Source organism: Ixodes scapularis, unplaced genomic scaffold (genome assembly GCF_016920785.2).
Source record: "Ixodes scapularis isolate PalLabHiFi unplaced genomic scaffold, ASM1692078v2 PGA_scaffold0__279_contigs__length_252992795, whole genome shotgun sequence".
Taxonomy (NCBI): Eukaryota; Metazoa; Arthropoda; class Arachnida; order Ixodida; family Ixodidae; genus Ixodes; species Ixodes scapularis.
Genome location: NW_024609835.1, coordinates 2661876 through 2688864, shown reverse-complemented (window position 1 = coordinate 2688864; position 26989 = coordinate 2661876). Strand labels below are relative to the sequence as shown.

General features: G+C 48.9%; 1 protein-coding gene across 1 annotated transcript in view; it reads right to left on the bottom strand.

Moving 5' to 3' along the window:
• Window positions 1–10992: 10992 nt before the first annotated feature.
• LOC8036712 (UBX domain-containing protein 4) overlaps window positions 10993–26989 on the bottom strand; it is a 34754-nt gene continuing 18757 nt past the window's right edge. The window contains exons 6-12 of the mRNA XM_029992225.4: window positions 23335–23389; window positions 22595–22764; window positions 21170–21292; window positions 19978–20080; window positions 18239–18370; window positions 13029–13204; window positions 10993–11291 (exon numbers count right to left, since the gene is read on the bottom strand). Of these exons, the coding sequence (XP_029848085.3) occupies window positions 11141–11291; window positions 13029–13204; window positions 18239–18370; window positions 19978–20080; window positions 21170–21292; window positions 22595–22764; window positions 23335–23389 (910 nt within the window). The 3' untranslated portion in view covers window positions 10993–11140. The remainder of the gene's footprint in view (window positions 11292–13028; window positions 13205–18238; window positions 18371–19977; window positions 20081–21169; window positions 21293–22594; window positions 22765–23334; window positions 23390–26989) is intronic.

Genomic DNA, 26989 nt, shown 5'->3' with positions numbered 1-26989 from the left:
CGCTCTAATTCGTTGTTACAGGGAGTTAAACGGCTTTCACTTTTTTTCCTGCAGTAATACAAGCTTATATAAACGTCACTATGCGGAGGGCAAGCTCGTCTGCTTCTCGCGCAGGGGGTAGCGGTGACGTCAGAACGCCGAGCCCTGATTGGCTGATCGCGACCCCCTATCTCAGCGTCGTCTGCTCCTTTGCAACGTCGTCTGCTCGCAACGTCGTCTGCGTCTCTCTTACCTTTCCTGCGACTTTCGGAAGTGCAGAGGCCATATTCACGAAACGATCTTACGCCAAAAATGTGCGTAAGACAAAACTTAAGAACAAATTCGTATTCACGAAACGAAATTTTCGTAAGTTTTGCGCAGGTTACGACAAAATCCTACGACAGCTCCGAAGCTGTCTTACGCACTTCTTACGATCAAATCAGCATGGCCGACAACGTCGCGGTCGCGACGACCCACGGACGTTTATTTTTTTACGTGCGGTTCTGACGCGTCCCGACTTCAAGCAGCAAGAAAAAAGTAAAAAGTACTTGAAACAGACCACGACGAACAAGAACGCTGGATCCACAAACACCCGGGAAAAGCTCCCACGGCCACGATCCCACCGAACGCGACCAAACGAGCTGGGCAGTTAGGCCTAGCAGGCTCTCCGCGACTCGGCGACCGTCTGCCCACGACCGGCTGGCGTGCTGAGTGGAATATGCCCGCGCGACCCTTGTGAACCCTTCCCGCATAATATTTTGTTTGCTGACCTCAGTTTTATATTAAAATGTCAATTTCTTCCTCTTGTTATCTCCTTGTTTCCCGAGGCAACGGTGACTCTCGCCGATAAAAAAGCGGTGAATCTCCGACAGACGCAGCAAAGGTAAAGCAGCCATCGCTTTGACCGCTTTGACTAGCAGACGTAAAGCAGACGACGTTAACTGCGCCAACCCGCCGACGCCGTTAAAGAGTGAGGGGTCTCGCCGCACACGAATGGAGGGAAAAAGTATTTGGGAGGGAACTTGCCTCGGTTCTAAGCAAAAAAACCTCGGCGCCCCGGGACACCTCGCCAGGGAGTCCTTTGACTTCCCTCCTTGATGCGCGTCTGCTAGTTGTTAGACAAAAACAACGTACCGCTCGAGTTATTTCGTCTGACCTCTCTGAAAGGCGAGGTCGAGTTCGCTCCGAAAGTCGCAGGAAAGGTAAGACAGACGCAGACGACGTTGCGAGCAGACGACGTTGCAAAGGAGCAGACGACGCTGAGATAGGGGGCCGCGATCAGCCAATCAGAGTTCGGCGTTCTGACGTCACCGCTAATTCCTTTCTTATGCGCAGAAGTCGAAAATGAGCCCACTTGCGAGGCGTATAGGAGGTATTCACTGGACGCCATATTTGAGGGCGACGCTTAGAGCGCATGCTCAGAACGCGCTCACGTTAATAGCCTGCTAAGACCGGCAATCTTGATGGTGCTAAATGCACGCTCCAAAAGGACTGCGGAAGCACGCCGTCAGCACGCGCTCAGCAGCAGCGCACACGGATATGGCCGCCAGTGAATGCTCCCTACAAGATCATCGAATCCCGGACAAAAGCTCACCGGACAAAAGCTCACCGGACAGAAGCTCACCGGACAAAAGCTCACCCATTTTTTCACAGACCCGGACAAAAGCTCACCCATATTTTCGCAGACCCGGACAAAAGCTCACCACTAGAAAATTTCATGTTGGTCTTAAAACAAGTGCGGACAACTTAGGTGCATGCGTGCGACACAAAAAGGCAACGATAAATTAAATCTGACAGGCGCATGGTTTGTTGATTTTAGTAGAAACAAGTTTATTTATCGATTGGTTAGAAGCGAATGCAGTGCCCCACTAGCTCCAGCAGTCTTGGTAGATCTCGATGTACATGCAAGCCCTCACAAATATTTCTAAGACGATTGTGCAGGTGCAGAGTGATTTTTCGCACCCGCTTTACGGTGGGCTCACATCTCCGGGCTTTTGTCAATGCCCTGGCAACGAGCGCCTGATTTTGCTGTAGGCATTCAATCAGCCTCAAGACGCTTGGATGGGCGTGGCCGACGGGCATCTGGAACCCGGCACTCTATCTTTCGCAGGTGTTGCTCATCCGGTCTTTATCTTGAACAGTGGTGTCGTACATATTCCTCCGTACCGGGGGAAACTCCGGTCGCCGTCGGCGCAGAGTCAGGCGAAGGGAAGAATTCGCTCTGGGTGCCGCCGCAGATGGAACAGAAGCACAACGGAAGCGGCCGTTGAAATACGTGCAATCAAAATAGTCGAGTAGGTAGCGATGTCACCGGTAGACTTTTCCCTGGTGGTCAGTACTTGTGGAACAGGCTGTGGTGGAAGAAACCCGAGCCTATCTAAAATCCCGCACAATTTTTTAAATTGGTCATCTGTCTTGTACTTTTTCAAAAGGCCGAACTCCCGTTCTTTCAAAGTATTTTTTAAAAAATTCTCAACTCAATGGTGGATGAGGTACAAGTTCTCCTAAAAATGGTCCAATGTCCATTGCGTCCGCACTTTATTTCAACCCGTGTTTCGCCCGGATAGTAAAAAAAAAAGAAATCGAGGTGAGCTTTTGTCCGGGTCTGTCAAAAAACGGGTGAGCTTTTGTCCGGGTCTGTCAAAAAACGGGTGAGCTTTTGTCCGGTGAGCTTTTGTCCGGTGAGCTTCTGTCCGGTGAGCTTTTGTCCGGTGAGCTTTTGTCCGGTTACCAAGATGATCGAGGGTACAGTACTGCACATCCACATAACCACGCACACGCGCGCAAAAAAAAAAAAAAACGAAAAGTTGGGGTTTTAATTTATGCTATGAAGGTGGTTGAACAGTGAAGCTGTGGTATCACCAGCAACGATTGCCCACTGCACTACAGTGCATACCTTAAGTTATAACGATGCCACATACAATGATGTCCTGTATAGACCATTCCATTTAGCGCTCTCTGGGCGGCACCTTTTGTTCGACCGCAACGCCCTCTCCAAACATCCGGGAAGTTCAGCGGGTTCGGCGGGGTAAAACCAGAGAGAGGGCACGCGTCCGACTCCGCTAGCAGACGACAAACCGGGAGGTTGCCGTTCTCCATCTTTGGGCTGTATCGGCGGGCTCTACCGAACATCGAACTTTCGCTTGTGGCTGCCGTTATGAAGTGGTTAGCGTTCTTAGAATAGTTGTGACTACTCCAAAATCAGCCTATAGCTCTCTGTTGTTCTATTTTGCTAAATGATCAACTAGCATATCTTTTTTCTGTTACTTAAATAGCACTTGAGTCAGCCGGCAGTACAAGCTACCCTCATCTACTGCGTGTATTGCGGCAGGAGAGCACGTTTTATAGATTATTTCAGACTTCCACTCATGGTCGCTAAAGTCCTACACCAGTACGAACTAAAAAAGGTACAGCAACCGGATTTACTTTTCGCCAAAGAGACCGGCCAATCTGACACAATTTTCCCTGTTTTTTTGTTGTTTTTTTTTTTATTTGACGCGATTTTAAATAGAGTTTGCACGCTAGCCGGACGCTAGCTACAGCCCACTCGGCGGAGCGGACGACATGCGGGGTGAGAGGGGGAATGCATTTTTTCTCTTTTACCCTCTCTGGTATGACCCTAAAGGCGCGTTCACACTCTTGCAACCGAGTACGACCGAGAAAGACTTCTTGGGACCGGATGCACTGAGCGGAGCTGGTCCTAAGAGATCGCAAGAGGCTTAAAAACCGGTTTGGTCTCTCTCGGTCGCACTCGGTTGCAAGAGTGTGAACGGGCCTTAATGGAACGGTCTATATAACAATCAGTTTTTAGAGATTTTAGACTAGAAACGCTCAGTTTCTACTCCAGATAAAACGATAATCGGTTATAACGATTGCATTTTCGGGTTTTGTAATTATCGTTATGGCAAACACCACCAGGTGATGCTCCAAGCTTTGACGTCCCCGCTCTGTGACGTCCCAGAGAACTTCCGGTTTATAAAAAGAACGAACCAAAGCCACCTCATAAACACTGCTGCTTGAAATGTAATGAAACGTCTAACCACCAATTCTCCAGGTGAACGCCAAAAGAATGAAGGAGTGCGAGATGGGTTAAAATGTTTCGAGCATTCTTGTAAACCAACTTGCTTCCTCCAACATGTAACATTGTACAGCCGAAGGCCTTTGTTAAATCTCAAACTTTGTTGTCCGTGTAGCATTTATGCTTTCTAGCACTGGTGACAAAGCAAGGCTTGCAAAGACTGAGCGACCGGAAGTTGCTTGGGACTCCAGTGGCAGTTCATGCTTGTATGTATATCAAATGATTGACGAAAGAAAAGGGAATGCACCGCACCAACATTTTTTTATATATGAAATACTTTGTACGCTGGCTGTTGCCGCGGCAGCCTATGCAACCGCAACCTTTACCGAGAAACACATGCAGGGAGCGCTACGTGATTTGCATTGTTTGCACACGCCTCATCATCTATCATGCGGTTTTCTTATTGAAAAGAGTTATGGCGCACCGTGCATTCACGTTGGCGCCCATCAAACCTAGGGTGCCTTCATGTGCACTTCGCATAGGGTGATGCCAACTGCCTGTTTCCCTTTCCCACACCCACTTCCACCGCCATTTTGTTCCTCTCATTGTTTCCCCGTGCGCCGGAAAGTGGCCTTTGTGTCCATCGGTCCTCGCATCCGAGGGGGAAAATGCTAATCCTCCCTCCGTGGGTTCCACAACGCTGCTCCGAACTTGTGAGATAAGGTGCTTGTTTCCGGGAGGGTTATAAGCCCTGATAAGCCCCACAGATTATCGCCGAGAACCAAAATGGCTGCTGGTTCGTCGGCAAGTGGTATTACAAAGGGTGGCATCACCCTAGCAAAGCGCACATGAAGGCTCCCTAATCAAACCATTCGGCCAATCTTGGCCGCGACACGATCACATGGTCGTGTTGCCGCGGGGTCGATCGGGATCTCGAATTCGGCTCCCGATGCGCCGCTTTCTCTCCTAGCCACTGGAGGGCGCTGCAGGTGCCCCCGTGGCTGCAGAATGGGTTCCGGAAGCAAAGGAGGTTAGAGGACAATCTGTTCTCTTTAACGCAGTGTATCGAAATAGCAGAAAAGGAACAAAGGCCCCTATGGCTAGCGTTTCTGGATATCAAAGGAGCCTACGACAGTGTAATTCAAGAGAATTTGCGGGGCATACTGGGTACATTAGGGGTAGAAGCTGGAGTAACTAATCTTTTAAAAGATATATATAATAGCAACAAGGTGCTTATAAAATGGGAAACAAATGTATCGGAGCCTATAGAGATAGAGCGGGGGCTTAGGCAAGGCTGCCCTTTGTCGCCTTTGTTGTTCATGTTATACTTACAGGGATTGGAGAACAAACTAGAGCTGAGCGGGTTTGGCTTCAACCTTTCTTTCATCAAGCAAGGTGAATGGATTAAACAATCACTACCGGGGCTGATGTATGCAGATGAGATGATATAGTGCTAATGGCCGACAACAAAGATTTGCAGAAATTAATGGATATCTGTGGTACAGAGGGAGATAAACTAGGTCTTAAATTTAGTCAAGAAAAATCGGCAGTGATGATTTTTAATGATAAAGATGGTGGCGAGCATAGGATACAAGAGGTCATGTTGGAGGTAGTGGATAAGTACAGGTATCTTGGGGTATGGATAAATAATGGTGTTGAGTATCTAACGGAGCATGAAAAACATGTAGCGATGAAAGGTAGCAGGAATGCAGCCGTCATGAAACATAGGGCTCTGTGGAATTACAGTAGGTATGAAGTGGTGAGGGGGATTTGGAAAGGGGTCATGGTTCCCGGCCTGACCTTCGGCAATGCGGTCCTGTGCATGAGACCAGATATTCAAGCAAAGTTAGAAATTAAACAGCGGGGCGTAGGTAGGCTTGCTTTGGGAGCTCATGGAAATACGCCGAATCAGGGGGTACAAGGCGACATGGGATGGACGTCATTCGAGGGCAGGGAAGCTAGCAGCAAGATAGAATTTGAGGAGCGTTTGAGGGAAATGGAGGAAGAGCAGTGGGCTAGGAAAGTTTTCAGTTATTTGTACATGAGGAATGTAGATACCAAATGGAGAAAGCGAACTAGAAAATTATCAAGCAAATATTTGGGCGGCAGTGGGGGCGCCAACCAGGAATTACGGGTTAAGAAAAGGATAAAAGAAACAGAGAAGGGTCTGTGGGAAACGGGTATGCAGACAAAACCAGCACTGGAGACGTACAGAATGTTCAAACAGGAAATTTGCAAAGAAAATATCTACGATAATTCTAGGGGAAGCTCTTTGTTGTTTGAGGCCAGGACAGGAGTATTGCGGACTAAGACGTACCGGGTGAAATGGACACTTTATGTAGTGTGTGTGGGGAGCAGGAGGAAACGGCTGAAGACTTAATACTTTTCTGTAAAGGGCTTCACCCAACAGTTAACAGTGGCCGGGCGGATTTAATCAAAGCATTGGGTTTTAAAGACAGTGAAGGAAAAATAGACTTTACACGGGTAGAAATAACCAAGCGGAGGTTATCAGACTGGTGGCTAAAATCGAGGCAGGGGTGAGATTTAATCTTGGAATTCAAAACATATAATTAGATTTATAATGTTGGCTAGGTGGCGCAAGCCACCGCCCGATTCACAGGGTTTAGCCAGATCCATCCATCCATCCATCCATGGCAGGCGAGGAGAAACCTCCTCGCCCATCGATGGCAGGGGGCGAGAGGCCTCTAAGGACTCCGGACGAGACCGAGACGCAGGCAGTGGCAGGCAAGTGGGTGGCGACCGGATCTAGGGTAATCGCGGGACACGAGGCCTGGGGGCGTTCTTTGTGTTTAGCTTTGGGCTTAACGTGCGTTTGTAAATATTTGTGTAATGTAGCTTGTATTTGTAGTTTAGATTGAGTGTTTTGTAACGTTGTGTTTTATTGTTCCAATAAACTGGGAGCGGAATCCCGCTCCCGTGAAAGAACCAGGCTGGACTCGGGTTGTTGACGGACCACGTGGGAAACGGCGAATCGGCGGCGGTACGCGATTTCCTACAGAGTGTCAAGCGCCGTTCACACCCTTGCAACCGAGTACGACCGAGAAAGACCGAGAAAGACTTCTTGGGACCGGATGCACTGAGCGGAGCTGGTCCTAAGAGATCGCAAGAGGCTTAACAACCGGTCTGGTCTCTCTCGGTCGCACTCGGTTGCAAGAGTGTGAACGGGCCTTCAAAGCCACATGATAACCAGCTCCGCTGCCGCGCATCCGGTCCTAAGAAGTCGCAAAAGGCTTAAAAACCGGTCTGGTCTCTCCAGGTCGTACTCGGTTGCAAGAGTACGACCTGGACTATTCCGTCGACGGACATGAAGAAACCCGACCAACGAGTTATATACAGCTTCGCTGCAAAAACAAGTGAAACCCCGATTATTCAACCCATACCTTCGCCACTCTGAGAAGCTTGTCAACTTCAGTGTTGATCCTTGTCGCTTGCTGGGCCTCAAGTTGACGCTGGCTCTGTCTCCGTTCACGGCCCCCTTGTTGCAACGTCTTCATCGCGGAACATATAGTAGCCACGTGAAGGCGTCCTAGCCAAGAATGTCGCACCACTCAGTTTGCAATTTTGCTGGTTTGCAAGAGTCTGTCTTTAAAACTGAGACTGGACTCGCAAAGGATAGGAGAGACTCTGGGGAAGGAGGAGAGACAGTATTAGCGACTCGAATCAATGGTCATGAAATATCACGTTGGCGACCTTCAAACACACGGGCACGCCCTCGCCCCAGAGAGGAGTGCACAGCGTTATTTACAAACAAGACCCATGGGGGACCGTATAACCAATAGAGCTCTTGTGTTGTGGGAGATGGGATTTGTAACTGTTGCCGTGTATCTGTTGAGCTACCTCATAGAGCACATGCTGAACTCCTCCAAACGCTTCCCTTTGGCACCTTTAAGTGGTGGGTGGAGACCCACTAAATTTTATTGCCCTCCTATGCGGGCATCTGATGACCGTACAAAATTGAATATGCGAGCATATTCCAAACCTGAGAGGAGCCTCCTGGAAGTCTCGGAGTGACGGCAGAGGTTTCGCTCCGTAACGCTTCCACGGTCAACCGTCGTGGACTTCAATCGCTTCGTGGCACCCAACGCCTAGGAGGCGCTGCAATGGCGTTCTGTCGCGAGATAAGTGTGACTGTACAGTGGCGTAGGCAGGGGGGGGGGGGGGGGGGGTTGGGGGGGTCGAAACCCCTCCCCAAATGCCAAAGCTACCCCCCGCCCCCCTTCCCTCCCCAACGGGGCCCGCTCGCTGCCCTGCTCACGCAGTTGGTTTTGCACGAGGCACGGAGCAACGGGGGAGCACGGACCATGGGCCTCCTGCGCTGCCCAGAGGGTGCTGCGAATAAGACTTGTTAGGACTTGTTTTGGGTAGTACAAATTTTAGCGTCTCAAACTGTCACGCATGCAGAAGCGTGCCTGCTCTGGTGCGGAGCGCGAGATCACGATGAAAATGCAAAGACAGAACAAAAATTCGAACGCCGTCAAAGCTAAGACGCTGAGAGCGTGAGCCAAGAGATGCAGTTTCACGCGTTCCAAAGTAGACATCGAAAAGAAAAAAAAAAAATTAAAACGTCGCCACACAGGTGTTGTGACGTCAGCACGCAGAGATAAGAGACGCGTGCCCAAACGGTGGTGTCATGAATTTGGCACTTTCGATTCTCTTGCAACATTGAGTTTGGGCGATTTCTGGCGTCCAAAGGTGTTTTTCGCTCTTTAGCACCACATAGAACTGAAAAAGCTCGACCAACGTGCCATAAGTAGGGCTATGCTCAATCAGGTGAGCTTGTACTACCCAAAATGAAGGCGCTACAGTTTGTTCAAAGCTTCAGCGCAGGAGGCCTATCCCCAACTTACAGGCTTTCGGAAAAATTTTTTGTGGGGTAGAAAATGCTCAGATTAATAAAATATGCAATATTGCTTAATTCATGTTAAGTCGATGGGATGCGGAACTTGATCTCAGATATATAGAGAACGGATATTTCAAAATATTTGTGGGGTGAAAGATAGCAATTTCAACGCAAAATATGACAAACTATCCTCACTGAAATACACAGTTCAATCAAACCAATGTAAACATAATAAAATGAACACACGGTGATAATATAAAACCATGTCAGTAATGTAAAAAATAATAAATGAATTGTAAAAAAAAACAAAAAAAAACAAAAAAACAATCGCAGTGTAAGCAACGAGTGGCGATGCGCTCACGCACACCTTTTGTGATCAGAATTACGTGCTTTCGACATATCACGAATAAATAGGTAACTGTGACTAGTGATATTAGAATGCAATTTACAGGTTCTCTTTATCATCTCACTTATGCCAAGCGCCTACGCATTAAAATAAAGCCGCCTGCGTTCACGAAAAAAAAAAAAAAAATATCCCGGACGTCTTTCGCTTGAACTTTAATGTCGCGGTGAACATTCAAAAACGCTATACTTCGTTTCAGCTTAAATCCAGGTGCAGCCGATGCTACAAGCACGAGTTCAGGGCTTTCAGCGTCCCTGCCAAGCACGCGCGCTCGTGCAGTGCAAGCATTGTTTAGGGCCACATGTTCACGCCTGTAGCGTCGGCTGAGTCTGGACTGAGGCTGAAACGAAGCATAGACCGAGCAGTCGCTCAGTCGAAGTGGACGCTCTCAGGCATGTTTTCAACCGAAGTAATGCCTCCGGACGGAGAGTGTGACGGGCGCTTCACGTCTCTCCCTCTTGCATTGGACGCCTAAAATTTCCCTATTTTTTGGAGAAGTTTCCCTCACTTTGCGAAAATCGTCGCTCACGGATGCGATGAAGTCTGTCCTGCTTTCTGCTTTGTATGTCAAGGTGGCATGCGATGCAATTCCTTATTACTATTAGCTTGATCTCTTCGCTGCACGGAACATCAGAAACTTGAAGTGACAAGCCTTCATATTCTCACTTCGCACAAGTGCAAGGTTAGTCAAGTTCCTTTCCACGTTCGGCGCGTAGTTTCTTTGTGGTGCGTCATGTCATTTCTCCGAGTGACGGAACAACGAGTTCGGACTGATGACTTCTTACCCCGAGGACATGCTGCTGCTGCCTTTGGATCACGCTGCAAGATAAAACGGCCTAGCAAAGATAACACTCTTTCCTTCGGCACCTGGTTCTGTAGCACGAATTTGTTAAACTTTTAATAGATAATAGATTTTGGTTTTGCGATTGTTCAGAATTACCTTCACCCAAAATATGGGCCCCTAAAGTGTTTGTGCGTGGTCGGTTGCTCAAATTTTTCAGTGTCGATTGTTTTTTTTTTTTTTTTGCTGTTTAATTTTTTTGTGTATCTAGCTATTTTTGTAGTATAGCTATTTTCTGTTTTCTCTGGCCTTCACGCGTTGGTATTGCAGTGCTACTTCGAAAAGCGGAGGGAGTTGTGTGCTGTGAGGAAGCTTTTAAAGTTGGTGGGCCGCAATTACGACGACAGTAGAACAGTAAGCCACCCCGCCCGTATTCCTGTAAATGAAGCCTGCTCCGTTTTGAAAAATGCAAATGCAGCGCTACCCGTTTTATCTTAACAATGCCTCCCTAATATTTGCCTGAGCGTCCGTGTCGGCGAGCTCACCCTCCGTCATTGACGGGGGGGGGGGGGGGGGGGGGGGGAGATGCCGTTGAACCCTCCCGAAATAAAATCCTGGCTACGCCACTGGTGTGACATTATGATGCATGGATACACTGATGGTAGAATAGAAACCTCAACCACTTAAATAGGATACAAACTTTTCCCGATCTTGTGACTTTGGGCAACGCCTTCTTGGACAAAAGCCCTCGGCGCCAAGTCCCGCGACGCCATCGCGTTAGGTCCCAGCTCACGATGCGAGAGTGAATTCTAGTTTGGGGCACATGCGGTCACGTGGGAAGTGATAGTCTTCCCAACATATTGGTTGAAAAATTCAATTTTTAGCGTTTGCTCAAGTTTGCGGTGGCCGGATGCCACGTGTCGACGCCGCCGGAAGAAAATTTCGATAGGTGGTAAGTTCCCGATACTTTTATTTTCACTAATCCCCGCCCCATCCACACCGTGCTGCCTCGAGTCAAACGACCAATCCAACGGCGTCTCGTTGCAGGCCCATCTGCCGTCGACCGTCTACGTCTCGCCGTTTCTCCGGGTGTCCAAGTTACATCTGCTGGGTCGAGTTTCCGTTCCAGGTGTTGCTCTCGTCGTCGTCGTCGCTGCTGCGTCGGTTCGAGAACCGGTACACGTTTCCCTGCCGCTGGTACACACCACCGCCCTCCCCCTGCTGCGGTGGACGGCGGCGCCGAGCGCCCCTGCATGCGCAAGAAATACAACCGTGATTACACAGACATTATCCAAGCATTTCGGTGTTCAAACCTAATCCCCGAGTCTGGAAGGCATCTGTAACACACTCTTTTATGTTTTAACGAAAGTTCTATCTAGGTAAGCATCAGACTGAAGACCCACGACTCACAAAAAATAGTAACGAGAAGGACAGACACCATATGCCTCAAAAGCAGCTGCGATAATTATACGACTACACGCAGGTTTAAGTTACCGGAAAGAATGAGAGACCCAAGTACAAGCGGCAGGGAAAATGCCATACCACCGAAATCTTCACCATAATAAAGAAACAGAGAGAAAAGATGATCTCAGCCTTCACGAGGAACATTATTCAAACAACCCAATCTTTCCAAAAGAATGAATAGAACCCATTCAAAACTTTTCTTTTTACATTTTAAAGGAACACTCGAAGCCGAGCTGAGAGCAATAGGGCTCAAGACGTTCCCAGAACTACCGTATAATCGCGCACCCCCGTATATAAGACAAAGAATAGCAAAAAAAAAAAAATTTACAGAAATTATTCGCGTATGCCCCGCACCCCCTTGTTTTTGAGGCGCGCCGACTGTAATGCCACGTTTCTATAAATATATATCGCTAGGTGGCGCTAGCCACCGCCCGAGCACGTAGCGGCACGTGTCCGCATCCCCGATATTTGCTCTCCACTCATCCGTATCGCCGTATGGCATAATGGCTGTCGACCTTGGTCGGCCGCCAAGGATTCTCCATGTCGGCCGCACTGTCGGGATGCGTTTATGTTGCGGCAAGGCATTTTGAGAAAAGATAAAGGATATGTCAGGTTCCGTGGCAAGCGCGAGGAATGGGGATTCAGTGGGCTGGGCTCGCGCGTGCACTCGGGTTTCCAAACGCCACTGTACGCTCTGGGGAGGTTTCCTTTTGCTCTTCGATTCGTGTTAAAGCGTCGTGATTTGTCTGCCTTTTCGCGCAATCTGAGAGCTATGGGCAAGTACCACTTCAACAGTCATACGGGATTCGAGCCGAAAGTTGCCGCGCATGCTATCAAATACGGCAAAAAGAAAAGAAAAACGTGTATTGCGCAGTATGTAAACTAATTAAATTCGACTGACGATTGAGTCCGTATTCCGGAGTGGAGGCGCTTCCGACCAGTGCAGCCGAGCGCGCTCATGTACGTTCATTTTGAAATGGGGATACAGATTTTTTTTTATTCCGTGTATGGGCCGCATCTTGAAAATTTGCCCTCAAATAGGGAAAAAATAGTGCGGCCCTTACACGAGTTTATACGGTACTACCCTAATCTTTCGCACACTCATGGTGGCCACAGATCACACTTATCACCGAGTTCCTTGGCACTTTAGACCCTTTACAACAACTCATTCACTCCATAAAAAACAAACAAAAGAAAGCAAAAAATGGAGAGCGTGCTGGTAAGGGTAATATAAATTTCATTTCATTTAATTTTTCATTTCAATAAAGGGAAGGGTCCGTCCTTGTCTTTTATGTTCTTCCCCGAAAATCACATTGCGGTGTTAGAATGCACTCTTTGCATTTCCATCTTTCCACTGGTGTGGGAAAGGGAGTGCTTTGTAAATGAGCAGACGAAGACGAGGAAAGCACGCGATGCCGCATAGCATTTCTGAAGGTATAGGAGAAGGCAGGAGGCAGCCAGTCATGGCCCCTACCGGAGCCCAGGTTGTGAGAGAAGGACATCATCCGCGAGGCAGGCCTACCCTTGCTCCTGGGGCGGATCCGGAGCCACCCCTTGGGGCTCCGTCGGGGCCGGAGATCCAAAGAACAGTCCCGTGAGCAGGCTCCAGAGGAACATGAGCGGTGTCAGCAGCGACCCCAGGAACTTCAGGGCCGACACCCCCGAGTCGCTCAGTGCCGACGGGACCACCGCCTGGTTCTGAAGCAGAGCACAGAGACAGTCATGCCTCATGGACAGCTCCCCACAAATCATTCTCTTAAGAACAAGACAAAAAAGTCTATCTATTCAGTTTGTCCCTGAAAGTGTTGTCCATGAAGTGGGCTAGTCATATTAACGGGGTCCCTAACAATGAGACATGACTGGGTAAATTAAACGATCGGTCCTTCGGTGTTAGCAACACTATTTCTGGGTTATCCCACCTACCCTAGCAGCACACATTAAAAAGTTAGAATGTTAAGCAAGAAATCGCTATTTGGATATTTTCCAAGTGCTCACCCGATAGGGAAAAGAAACAACCTGAAATTGTCGAGCAATATTAGTGAGCCTTAAAAAGACAAGTATCTGAGGGTGACCTATGAACCGGCACCATTTCCTATATTTATGTTCCCAGAAGTGCAGGCTCTACTTGCACCATTTTCTTTTTGCCTACCGTAAAATACCGAGGAATCGCCCATACCTGCGTACATACGCCCACTACCGGTATTAACATCTTCGAAATTCGAAAACTTGGGCAAGTACACATCAAGCGCCCATATTCTCGGAAGCGCCGGCGTTCCCGGCAGCTGCCGCGCCAGGCACCCTGCCGAAGGTTGCCGCGGCAGACCCGGCCCGGAGACCAATTCCTGTAGAATTGGGTCACCGAGGTCACTCCGGGCACTTTGTTCTTCACGTTACAGCAGCATTGTGTGGTCCGCACAATCCGGGGTAGCAACGACAGGACCAATAGGAGTGTAGATAACAGACAGTTCGTCCCAGCATTTTGTAAAATACATCTTGATTAATGCTTCGTCCTTCCCGATTGCCGTTGGTCACTCAGTTGGCAAGCAACCAGCACAGGATGCACTCGTACACAGTCTCCAAAAAGATAGAAGTCATCGACTAACATCGGGCGTCGGGAGGCAATGTCAGTCGCACCTCTCGTCATTTCAAGATCGACAGAAAGCGAATCCGTGAGTGGGACTCTAAGTACGAAACCCTGAAGCAACTTAGCTACAGCAAGCAGAAGATGAAGAGGAATTTCACGACCGTCTTCAGTGAGGAGGTGGATGACGCACTGTTTGAATACTTTCAAAGGGAGCGAGATGCCGGCCGGGCCATCAGCAACCAGCTCCTACCAGACGAGGCACTAAGGACAGCTGAGAGTAAATCTTGGCCACTCCAAAGCGTCAACACAGTATATCAAGCAATGGAAGCAGCGATTTGCGGTGACTATACGTACGGCACCCAACGACAGCCAGAAGGCCCCTGCTGACCGCGGCGAAGCTGTCACTGCATTCCGCTCTACAATCGCTACTTTGCGAGCATGGCACGACTACACGCCATTCAACATCTGCAATATGGACCAGATTATGGTCAGAATGGACAGCCCAGAGACCCGCACCAATCATGTTGCTGGTGAAAACAGCATCCGGATCGCCAACACCGGCTGCGCCCGTCGAGGCTGCACCGTCGCGCTGGCAGCTCGCGCGTCGGGGGCGAAACTTCCGGCATTTGTCATACTCAAGGAACCCACAGGGAGGATCCCTGCTCGTGCGTTCATGGCGCTTTGCGTACCATGCAAGTTTGGCGCATTTCCTAACAAGTTCTGCTTCGTTTCGTTGACTGTGAAGCGGTTCCTTCGAAAGACGAAAGCACGACAAGACAAGAGCAACGAGTTTGTAAAGTTTGACGCCAATGATATTCGAGATTTGCGACCGCCGTAACCGCGTTCTGCTTCACTTTGTTATGACTAAGACGCGGTTGACGCACTTCCCGACAAAAGAAGAAAGCATGCCCAGAGTCGGGAGAGACGAAAGTTTGTAAACACCGAATCGCGACCGCCAAGCGCAGACACAGAACTGCGGCACCATAGCAGAACTGGCGGAACTGCAATGACGAAATGACCCACCCACCTTCAGAAACGTAAAAGCCCGACTGTGCTTCTGCCAGAGTAACTGAGGGTAACTGCACTAACGCAATGACGTAACGCGTGAGGCCTGGGCCCGGCAGACGAATATGCCCTCGGCTCTCAGCAGGCACGTCGTGTTCGATGTGCTCGATTGGATCTGAGTTATCCGGCTTACCGCAACTGAAAAATGTTATCATGGGTTTGATTAGTAACTTCTGGAACACGACCAACCGAAGTAGTAGCAGTAGGCAGTAGCAGCTGCACGGCAGCACGTTGTTTGACCCCATCGGTTGCGTAACTGTACTTTTGTCCTGTTTCCGTTCTTGCAGTGAACGTTCGCTTGACGTCGTCCAAAAATGGTTGGATGACAACAGACGTATGTCTGGAATAGCTCAGCCGTGTTCGGGGTCCCGACATCAACGACGTTCGCCGCTTGCTAGTGATCGACCAAGCGCCGATACACAAGACGAAGGCGGTCATGGACACTGCAGAAGCCTCCGCTACGGACATCATGCACATTCCAGGAGGCTGCACTGGAATTCTACAGCCTGCGGACGTGTATTGGAACAAGTCGTTCAAGGACTCTCTTCGTACGTCAAGGGCGGAGTTCATGCGGAAGGGAGACAAGATACCAAAAGGCAACCTCCGGAAGTCTTCGAGGCAGGATGTCCTCAACTTCGTGTCAAAGGCCTGGGCAGCTGTGGCCGAAGACATGATCGCGCAATCTTTCAAGGGATGCGGCATCAGTGGCACGTTGGACGGTAGCGAGGATGGCTACCTGCACGACGGACTTGCGGGCATTGGAGCACCAGCAGCCTACTCTAATCCCGAAGGTGTCAGCGATGAGTGCATAGATTTTGTCTTTTGCAGTGATTCCGAAGAGTCATTCGACAAATTTAGTGATAACGAGTGAATAATGACATTACCAAATCATCTGTACAGCGGAAATAAAAGAGCCAGGCTGGCTGCTTTCTCTGTTTCCATGGCTCTATGAGGCTCTTCATCGTCCGCTATCTTGATTTTGGCGCATGGACCTAATAAGCGCCCATAGTTGGTTTTACGTGTATTTCGATAAAAGGGGGGTGGGCGCTTTTTTGGTATTTTATTTGGTATTTTACATTATATATAATATTCCGGGAGTTTGGTCCTTCCTATCAAGTTGAATATAATCCTTAATCTCGATGCACGGGAGAAATGAATAGTGGACTGTCTGCCAATAATATTTGAAACTGACAGTGCAAGATGAAATAGAACATTTTCCCCGGCGTTAGCGTGACCAAAGTTGCACCGATATTTGAGCCACTGGACAGCACTGAATTTCAGACAGGTGATCGAGCTCAGTCCATTAGAATTTGCAAAAGTAGAAGTAGTATCAGAATGGAGGCATTCCGAATATTCTTCTACTTACCTTTTTCTACAGTATCAGGATGTCAAAATGGTTCCACAGAATTGACACGCACATTCGGAAACATGGATGAAACCATCCGAATATTATGTCGGATGCTTCGTGCACCCCAATGTCCCTGCTATTCGTGTGATCTCTCGCTATCGCCAATTATTAATGCGAGCGTCAAAGATACACCATACTTCGGAAGCAGGTTTTGAGCCATTTACTAAAGACCTCAAGTGACGTCCAGGTTTCCCGGTGTTATAGCCACACGTTGGTGTACGAGGACGACTGAGGGCAGCTTCGGAATAAATTCTGCATCAAAGGTACGGCGTTACCACTTTGCTTCAGAGTCACACATCGCTTTTTACTTACAACGTGCCAACCGAAATGTCAGGGCCACTCAATGTTACCAGAGTAGGTCATCGGCCGATTCCTATGGCTTGCAACAAAAACATTAAGCGTGCAGTCGCACCATCGAAAAAATTCATCGTACAGTTGAACCTCGATGTAAGGAAGTCATCGGGACCCGCTAATTATTTCGTTACATTGGGAACTTTGTAAAATCGGGCTTCGTTACATTGAGGTTCAACTGTATTAGCGAAGCTCCAGGCCCATAAACAGTGGTCGACGCGCGACTTGGCAGCTCTACTCCAGGCATATGTGCACGTTTGTAGTGAATGAGGCTGCATTACTCCCAGCTCTCGCGACGGACACACGAGCAAGAGCTCTTCTTCCTTTTTTTCCCCCAAGGACGAGAGTAATGAGGCGCCGTAGCCAATGAGAGGATCAGAATGGCATCTCTTTCGAATGCCCGGCCTCCAGCACTCCTTCTCTTTTGTTGCGACCCGGCTGCACGTGCACACTCAAACTCGCCAGACGCCCAAGTGCTATCCCAGGAGGGAAACTTGCACCGAAGGTGGGACGGCCAAAACTCTTCCCGCAGTTCCCATCCTCTCAGTGACCGCAGCAGACTCCATTTACAATTCCGAGTCTCGACGCCGTGCAAATGTGAACGTGGCAGCTCCGGTGTTGCGAACGCCGGCCCAATGTTTGCTCCGCGAGGGCACGGTGCCCCTCCGTCTCCCACCGGTGCACTCACTGGTTCCTCGAACGTATCCCTCGATTCGTTGCAAAAGCAGCTGCCCCGATTCCGTCCCGGCGGCAGAGGTGGACGCGGCAGACACTCCTTCTGCCACAGATCGCTCCGCAGCCAGACCGAAACCGGAGCAGACGAGAGTTGGAATGCTATGACGACAGCAACCCTCGCACCCGCTCGAACTTTTTGCCAGCATTTCTACGAGCAATTGCCGAGATGTTAATGTCCGACGGCACAACAGGTCAAGTCCGGCGCGAGACCGTCCAACCAGGACACGTCTTCTGAAGTCGCAGCTTTCGCTGTACCGGAAGCGGAGGCTTTTGTCCGGTTCCGGTCCACTTTCGCCTATTCTTTTTGCAGGGTTTGGACAGAGGCTCAGAACGTGCCCATCCCCCAATCTCCCGAGAACGAGGAAGGGGAAGAGACGACGGCGAGGAGGCAAGACGCGCAGTTTGCGTGGTCGATGTCCAAACTGAAAACGGTTGCGGACACTGTAACTTCTACGTCTATTCAGAGAAGGCATTTGCTGTATCCCGTTTCGACAGCCCTCGACACAGTCGCTCCAGGACCGACTCTGGGCAAGACAGCAAGGTCACCGGACAAAGACACAGCCGTTGTCTTTGAGCAGGAGGCACTCACGGGCACGACGAGCAGCACGGCCGAAGGGGTGAGCTCCAGCTGCTGCAGGCTCTGGCTGTACTGGCTGTGGGTGAACTCCTTCCGGGGGAACGTCGTCGACAGGGAGAAGGAAGAGAAGCCCGGCCGGATCGTCTGCACAAAACAAGCCTCTGCTCGCAACTCCCACACCTCCCAAGACGTTCGACAAGGCGGTAGCTGCTGCGTTTCACGGTGGTTACATTGTCTTATGGCGCATAATGCGCACCACTGCAACGAGGCTCGCGACAAACATCTGGGACGTGAGAGAAATAAATGCTCATGCATAAACGTGCATTTCCATAAAGTTACTTTAGAGCCTCATGGGCTACAAACATGAAGCGAAGACGATACGTAAGAACTGCAACAAAAGTAAGCATGCATTTGCCGAAGAGTGCCGCTTGGGAAAGGTTCACATTTTAAGGCGACGAAAAAAGTTGCGCGTGACGCACGCTGCTATGCAAAGTGTGGAAGGTCGTTCCAACTATATAGGGTGAAAAACGTGCGGAGTAGAAAATACAATCAAAACATTTTCCCCGAAGGAACCCCCGTCGTTACTAAGTGAACATTTGCAACATTGCACATACATCTTTGAAATCTGTTCTTTGGTTGACGTTTTCTAGCACAGCACTTCTGAAAAGACCCTTCTGTGCGCCAGGTAGGCTAATTTGAAAGTTATGAAAAGAACAAAACATCAGAGGTGGTATGCAGCCATCACCCAGGCAGTATCGAATTAAAGGGGTTATGACAGGCCAAAAATAAAATATGAAATAACTACACTGCTAGGACCCATTTAGCAGGACTATAATCCTGCTAAATTTGTCTAGAAAATGGCATGATAGCTCCGTGGATAAATGAATTTATATGCGGGTCCCTCGGGACCGTCCCATTCGAAAAGACCGAAGTGGCTGGAGGCTGGTGACGTAGCCAGCCTCCCGCACGGCGTCCCCTTGCACGCACTCACACACTTGGCTCTCTTGGCATCTCGAGCTTCAGCTCATTCGTTTACCTTCCGCGTTTCGAGCATGCGGTGCTGTGACGATTACGTCTACGGCATCGCTCGTCTTGTCAAAGTGTTCGACATTGATCGCAGCAACGATGAAAGTGATTGCTATCCAGAGATGTTGAAAGCTGTTCGTATTGACTGCGACCCGCTGCCGACCAGCTCCAGCGACAGCGCGGGACGAACTCGCCGTGGCCATTGTCGTCTGAGAATATCTTGTAGACGCATGCAGGGTAGAAGGTTAACAGGCCGGGGCCAAGAGCGAGAATAGCGTTCGGATCACCGAGTTGCGTGAGCGCTTTTGATCGTACCGTGGCGAGGAGAGCTTGGGCGATCATGGGGGCGCCTAGAATGAGAAAGCGTTCATGATTACGTGGTTTATGGACACCATGGTGTGACTAACTTGAGTGGTGTTCCCGAAGCACCAGATGAAAATGATAAAAATTCGCAAATTGATTATTGCAATTACCACAGCTCTAAAAATCACGTAACTTTGTGTATATACTAAGTAGCCTATCAGCATTCCATTTGAAGAATAATCTATCCGTTTAATTTTCGTGCCATAACCCCTTTAAGGAAACTGCATTTTTAAATACACATTAGTTCTGGCTCTATTCAATTATTGTTTTTGAACCTACCTTACAAAAAGAAGTGAAGGAAAAAAGAGTTACAAAAACTTCAAGCAAGGTGCAAAGTGGTTGTCAAAAACAGGGAGCCTCACCTCGAGTACAAAGTTGCGGAGATCTTGCAACGTGGCGGTCGCGTCAAACGTGTGAGTGGCCGATGAGCCGTCTGGAAGTCTGAATTGAATCCTGGCCACGACACTGAAAAATAACAAACGCAATCGGGGTTCATCCAGGACGCATATGTCGGCACGCACACGAGGTGCCACTACGGTGTCTGGAATGTCCCCCACTGGTGCGTTTCGCTCCACTTACGCATCCAAAGTGGTTCCATAAAAGCAACGACTTCACAAAAGCCACCGTGTAACGCCAATGCCACGATCCTAACAACTGGGTGTGGAAAGTGTAAAAAAAAAAAGAAGTGCGAGAAAATGCGAGTGTTGTCGTCGGTGCCCCAACTTGCGGCTGCCACACTCCCGTGGTCCGTTGCTCTGAAGAGCGACCTGCAGCCGAACGGGCATTTGCCACATCTAGCACCACTGCTGCGACGGCGCAGGGATCGCGGCTGGCGACACTTTTACAACCTCGTCAGGCGGAAATCGAGGAAGCACTTTTTGGATGTGGTAAATGCACCGGTCGGAGGAGCATCCCTAAGCATCGTAGCGCTACAAAATCAGTTCCTCTAAGGGTGAAGACAGCGATACTAAGGCCACGTCGAAACTTTTCGCTTCATAAACGTCCGTGCAGTGCCCGAGGTATTGTGGAACGAGTAGCAGGGAGCTACGCCGGTCCCCTCTCGTCGACTGTCTGCTCGCAATCTTTTTCTTTATTTGTCTCCTAAAGGTCTGCAAAAGCCCCTCGTCGCAAAGATGGTGCTCGAAATGCGTCTGCGTCCAGTTGGTTTAAAGCGCTAGCCCACCCATGTATGAAACTTGTCCCGAAGGAGCCACCAGGAAATGCTACGCAATGTCGCAATCCCGGTGGTCAGTCATAGAAGTGCCGGAAAAGCGGACAAACGGACTAGGTGCCAGCGCCATCGTGGCATCCCAACCGGTGCCTGCAGAAGTCTCCATCGACCGACCAGCTGCAAATGGGGCCAGGCAAGGACGACCGTCTGCCGCCGCGATACCGTTGGGATTGTGGAGAGCTGTGGCACTTCTCGGTTGGGACGAAACCGGGCAAAAATGGGGCGGGGGACAAGACGAAAACGTGGCAAATGTGCCGGTCGGAGGCACACTTCGAACACCGTGGGTCTAGGATGGGCGTCTCCCTGGTGGCCGAGGTGCGTACCTGCGTGCTGCGGCCTCCTGGCTGAGCCTCTGCTGCTGCTCCTGAAGGAGGGCGGCTTCGCGCCCCCTACGCTGCTGCTCCTCCTGCGCCCTCTCGTGCTGGTATCGTTCGGCCCTGTCCGCCCTGCAACGGCCACGGTATCGTTGCCACTTGCACCCTTTATAGAGTCTTTTTACTTCTAGAGAGTTGCATTACACCATGTTGAGGAATGGCATCTGCCACTTTCCCCGTTATTTACTTCTAGAGAGTTGCATTACACCATGTTGAGGAATGGCATCTGCCACTTTCCCCGTTAGTTTGCAAGCAGAAGGAGAGTAATTTTTAGGGTTGGTGACAAGCACAAGCATGGCGAGTCGGTAAGCACGACCGAAGGCGTATTTGGGCCTCATAATTGCGAGTGAGCTTACGCCGTTTTTTTCTTTCTTTCAGAGTTACACCGGCGGCGTCTACTGACGGCTTTTTGGCTGCCACCGGGTCCACTTCTTTATTGCTAGATTGTCTCGAGTACGAATAGACTGGCACGTATAAAAATTGAGTACCAGCCAATGCTCCTTTACTTCCAGGCTGGTGCAGTCCATCACAACATAAAAGAACTCTAGTAATCTGGAAAACACTGCCACCGTGCGTAGAAAGGTGTAGGACGAAAGTTCGTCAACATGGTGTCCGGCGGGACTTTGAACAGAAAGTAAGTACTGGTACTCGAGTGATAGCCGCACTGTTTATGAATGCATCCCTTGCGTCTACTTTCCCACATAACACATATACTACAGTCAATCATTGCGTAACCAAATCGAGAACACGATTCTCCATACAAGTGGAATCTTCACAAATGGCATCTTCGCACAAAGACATTATCTCTGTCCTGTAAACAGCTGTAATCATGCTGTCGATCGCGGTGATCGGCAATCAGCGTGCTCCGCGGAAAAGCAAACCCTCAGGTTTTCTGCAGCTATTACTCGAGTGCGGCTATTACTCGAGTGAATACGGTATGTCACGAGACTCGGTACACAGTCTGCTATTCATATCCTCCACCCAATCAAAGGGTTATTTAAACAGCGTAAGAATTCGAGACAGTTAATGCTTGAGGTCCTCCCTTATTCTGCTGTAGTTCCGTCTCTAATCTGCTCACAACTAATGCATTTCAAAACTTTTTTTTTTTTTTTTCTCTTCCGATTTACATTGCACAATATATATTACATAATGCCCTCCACAGTTCACATAACTGGAAATATCGCTACACTGAGGTGAAACACTCCTTGAATGATTGCAGCTGAGGCCGAAGAATCTCCCAATTCTACAGAAACGGACGAGCGAGCAAAGGAACCCAGAAGGACGGCCAACCGTCTCGGAAGAATTCCTCCGAGGCTCCGAGCAGAGCCCCGTCGAGCCCGTGGTCCAAGCGCCTGTTTCCCCATCAGTGCTCACCTGTCCTGCGCGATCTGCGCCTGGATGGCCTCCCGATGGCGACGCTCCTCCTCTTTCTCCCGGGCCCGCTTCTGGGCCCACTCCCGTCGCTCCCCGTCCTCCTTTGCCTGGCGGGCCAGCTGCAGCTCCCGAGCCACCCGACGGCGCTCCAGCTCGCTCCGCTTGGTCGCCTGGGAAGGGACCGCTCCGTTAAAGGCTGCCCTTTCACTCTGCATCCCACCTCTGCTACACTGCCACCACCCAAGTGGACCTGCAACACTTCCAGCCTGTGTCACATCAGGTTGTTTCTCTCCGACACCACAGCTCGGTGGAGTTGCTGCAACCTTGCCCCCCCCCCCCCCCGGCGCTTTTACTCGTTCGAAAGAGGCACTCCTACCTCACCGTGGGGGCCTCCCTGCTCCGGGGTCCAAGTGGAGAAATTTCCGGACTAGTTAGACCTACCTGCCACGAGGTCGCCTGCCTGCAGGGACTTGCATGGAACACCTTGCCATTTTCGTTTTCTCAAAACCAATGTTCTATAAACGAGTGTTTCTTTAAGATGACCCCCAAATATTTTCATCAACGCTCTACAGAGTTTTCACGTCAGATCGTGCAATGATGGCGGGGGGATTTCAACAAGGCTCTTGAAATCCCCCCTCCCCACAGTAAAGCTCTGTTGTCGTTAAGACATGTTTTCTCGTATCCTTGCATGCAGTAACGAAGGCCTTGAGGCCTTCTACAGAGCTGAGCAAAGAGATTACCTCCTCCTCCTCCTTGAGCTTCTGCAGCCTCCTCTCCTCCAGCAACCTCTTGGCCCTGAAACAAGAGCCACCTCAGTGCTACTTCTTTCCCAGAAAAAGGCTATTTTCACATTTCAAAACTAAAGCTCCCACAAACAGTGTTGGAAAATGCATATTTTGGCTATGCTACCAGCTTTGAAACTAGGCTGTGCAAGGAATAGAAGCCAGCACAGCTAGGAATATGCTACTATGCTCTTTTCACCCAAATTTACTCATTTCCTTTGGCGCAGACTGGGACTGAATACAAAAACTATCACATATGCTGTCTTTTTTCCCGAACCAGTCAGTACAATCACTGTGTCATCCATCCTCAGCTCGCCTGTTGCTTGAGGAGTTTATCAGTGTCCTACATTAGAGAGCTGCAGTAGATTGTTTCGATACCTCCGGTAACTATATCCTACATTCCGCCAATGCCCTAGCCCATACATCGTATTGATGAGGGTATCGGAGGTGTTGGAGCGATCTACTAAAACTCCCTACCACCTTTGTTTCTAAAAAGATATGTGAGTGGAAATATTATTTTCTGTAAATAGGAACAAATGAACACATACTTCACTTAAACTGGGTTTTGGTGAATTACATTCTTCATTTTGATTTGCATGTCTGCCCAACTTTTTCCTGTACCCATTTATTCCGGTGTTTGAGGAAAATAACATAGATGACGAAAACCGGACGATTAGTTTCTCCACAAACGCATTTATTGTTTTTGGTACATTTAAATTACCATTTTATCCATACAGTTTCACACGTAACCATCTCCTAAAGATTTTGAAATGAGACTTTATTTTTTATTATTAAATACATATTCAAAAATATCTGCTAAACTGCCACCAGTCTTGGGCAGTAGCTAGTGACTAGTAATGTGTTACCAGTAACTAGTCACTTTTTTCGGTAATTTTTAACTGTAACGCGCTACTCTTTAATACTGGTAACTTGTAACTGTAACACTGTTACTTTTTTTAGTAGGCAACTCTAACTGTTTAGGCCGTTACAGTTACTTTTGTTACTAAATAAATTGGACCCCGCTGCCGCGGACATGGTGAAGTCGTCATCTTAAAATATTTTTCTCAGTACAACAAAAACAAAAGCGTGGCCCTGCATTAAACCAACAAAAAATTGCCTGGTTTAGCCCACGACAGAGAATGGACGACAGACGAGTCAGCACGAAACCGGGAGATAAAGGAAGCCGGTGCTCGCGGAGGTAGGGGCGCAAAGGAATCTGTCTGTTTCACCGACCTTGGCTCACTCTTCTCTGGTGGGGACCATCTGCAGGTGTTGGTGGTCATGCGACATGTCTCCGAGTATTCCGTCTGGGATATGACTGCACCCCCCTCCCCCCCTCTTCCTTCCTCTCTACCGTATGTCTGTCCGTGCTGTTGTTTGTGCACTTAGCCGCTCGCCGTTTCCTCTTCCCTATTAGTTTTCAAGGAAGCCGTCCCCATATTGTGCAGAAAGTTGGCACTTGTTTAACTTATTCATTCTCTTCGGAGCTGCTCGAGTAAACGGGGGCTGTGTTCCAAATCTTACCCAAAATGGATCCGAGTTACTCCGGCGGGTCATGTCACGTGACAACACATATTGAAAAACACTGGACACGGGTAGGTTTTAGAACGCCAAGGTACGAAACCCTTTCCCTGGAGTAAGATTGAGCAAATTATGAAATACAGCCAAGAAGGCAGGTTCAAGTGTTATTGCCTTTTTCGTTGATAACCTCAAGAAACACCCCAATGGAGGAACAGTTTGTTGTGGAACCTATGCAGTGCTCCAGCTGAAGCGATTTCAGGAAAAACACGAGTCATAAGTGAGAGAATTAGCTATTTTTCGTGCGTCTTCCATAGTTAACATTTCGGACACAGATGCCGCAGTGGTCATCGCACACTCGTGAAGCACCAGAAGGCCTAACTTTGTCTCCTTTCCCCCTATATTCTTGCGAAGCTGTTTGACCTGCTATGTTTAGACCTGCTTCCGAGTATATATTCCATAAGGTAATTATGCGACCATCTGTGTCCTCATTCGTTTCAGAGTGAAAAATAAATGAAAACGTTCACTGACAATCGGGCCGATCACAATTTTGAAAGGCAGTTGATTATAACTTATAACAATTATTGCAAATAAATTATGCACATCAAAATGCTGAAACGGCGAATGACACAAAAAAAGAAACACCCTTCCGTTTAAAATTTTCTAATTTCTCAGTTTTCCTTTCTCCTCACTATAGTGTAACAAATAAAATAATATTGTTTTAGTTAGTGATTTCTTGTGTCCACTTTTGTTTTTGTGCTGTAACGAGAAAGTAACGGCATTAGTTTTTGCAGTAACTGTAACAGTAACACGTTACTCTTTGAAACCGGTAACTGTAACAGAGTTGCTTTTTTCCCCCTAGGTAACTGTAACACTGTTACTTTTTACTCGGAACGTGCCCATGACTGACTGCCACGTTGCTTTTCCAAGGGCCCCCGACTTTAATTACCGACAGAATAGAAAGCTGGGCTAGTTGGTGCATTGCTACGTTGGTGCATTGCCAATTACCAATTGGTAGTTTTTCTTTGTTTTGTTTTTCTGTCTGAACCATTTTTGGAAATAAAATTTGATTTGATCTAATACTGTATTTTCTTTTTATTAATTTCTTTTCTTTTCGCCAGAGCACAACTCCCAAGTGAGAGTCACAGTGAAACAAGCTGTTAGTGTCCTCCGCCTTCCCAAGCACACACATGGAGCAACTTCCAGCTATCTGCTCACTCTTCGAGTCATGCCACTGCCAAGATGTGCGGACAATACCACGCTCCCTTCCACTCTAACCCCAAGTGCAGCAGGTGCCACGAGCCATCTCAACCAATCCGGAGCTGCGAGCGAATGTCTTTTCCGACTTCGCATTTATTTACTATATTTATTTATCACATACCGCGGACCGCATGGGTCCGAGCAAGATAGGCAAAAGCAGGAAAAAATAAATTGTGGGTACGTACATCAGGCGTGACAATCACTGCTGCAATGACGAGGCAAACGTCACTATTTGACACTCCAAGTATTGTGACTATATACTCCCACACACACAAAACGAGGAACATCGTCATCAGAACAGCGTAGCACCCTCTCGGCTCCGATTTGGCTCGACCACCACGCTGCTTTTGCTCTCAACCACCACGGTCCACTTCATGCTCAGTTTCGCCCTAGGATTTACCGCAACGGACGCTACGAGCCGTGATGGCCAATCCGACGCTCCACGACTGCCGCGACTTCCCATTCCGCGTGTTGCTTCGCCCAATCAGAAGGTCCCCTGGCACACTCAGAGCCGTGGATTGGCTCCGGTGGCATTCGCTCCGGTACATCACAAGATGAAGCAGACTACTTTTTTTCAGCGAGTAATAGACGTGCTACACGCGAACAAAGCTTTAGCATCTACTTTTCTGCAGAAGATGCACGCAGCCAATCGTAGCATTCCGCACAGAAAAAGTAGAGATTCACAAAGTCGAGAGCACGATTCTCCGGAAAATGCAGTTTGTGCAGATGTAGCATTTTCGAGCAAAGACATTATCTTTGTCACATAAATTGCCCACATGTTTCTGCCAATCTCGATGATTGGCTATCCTCGTGCTCTGTGGGAAAGCTGACTCCC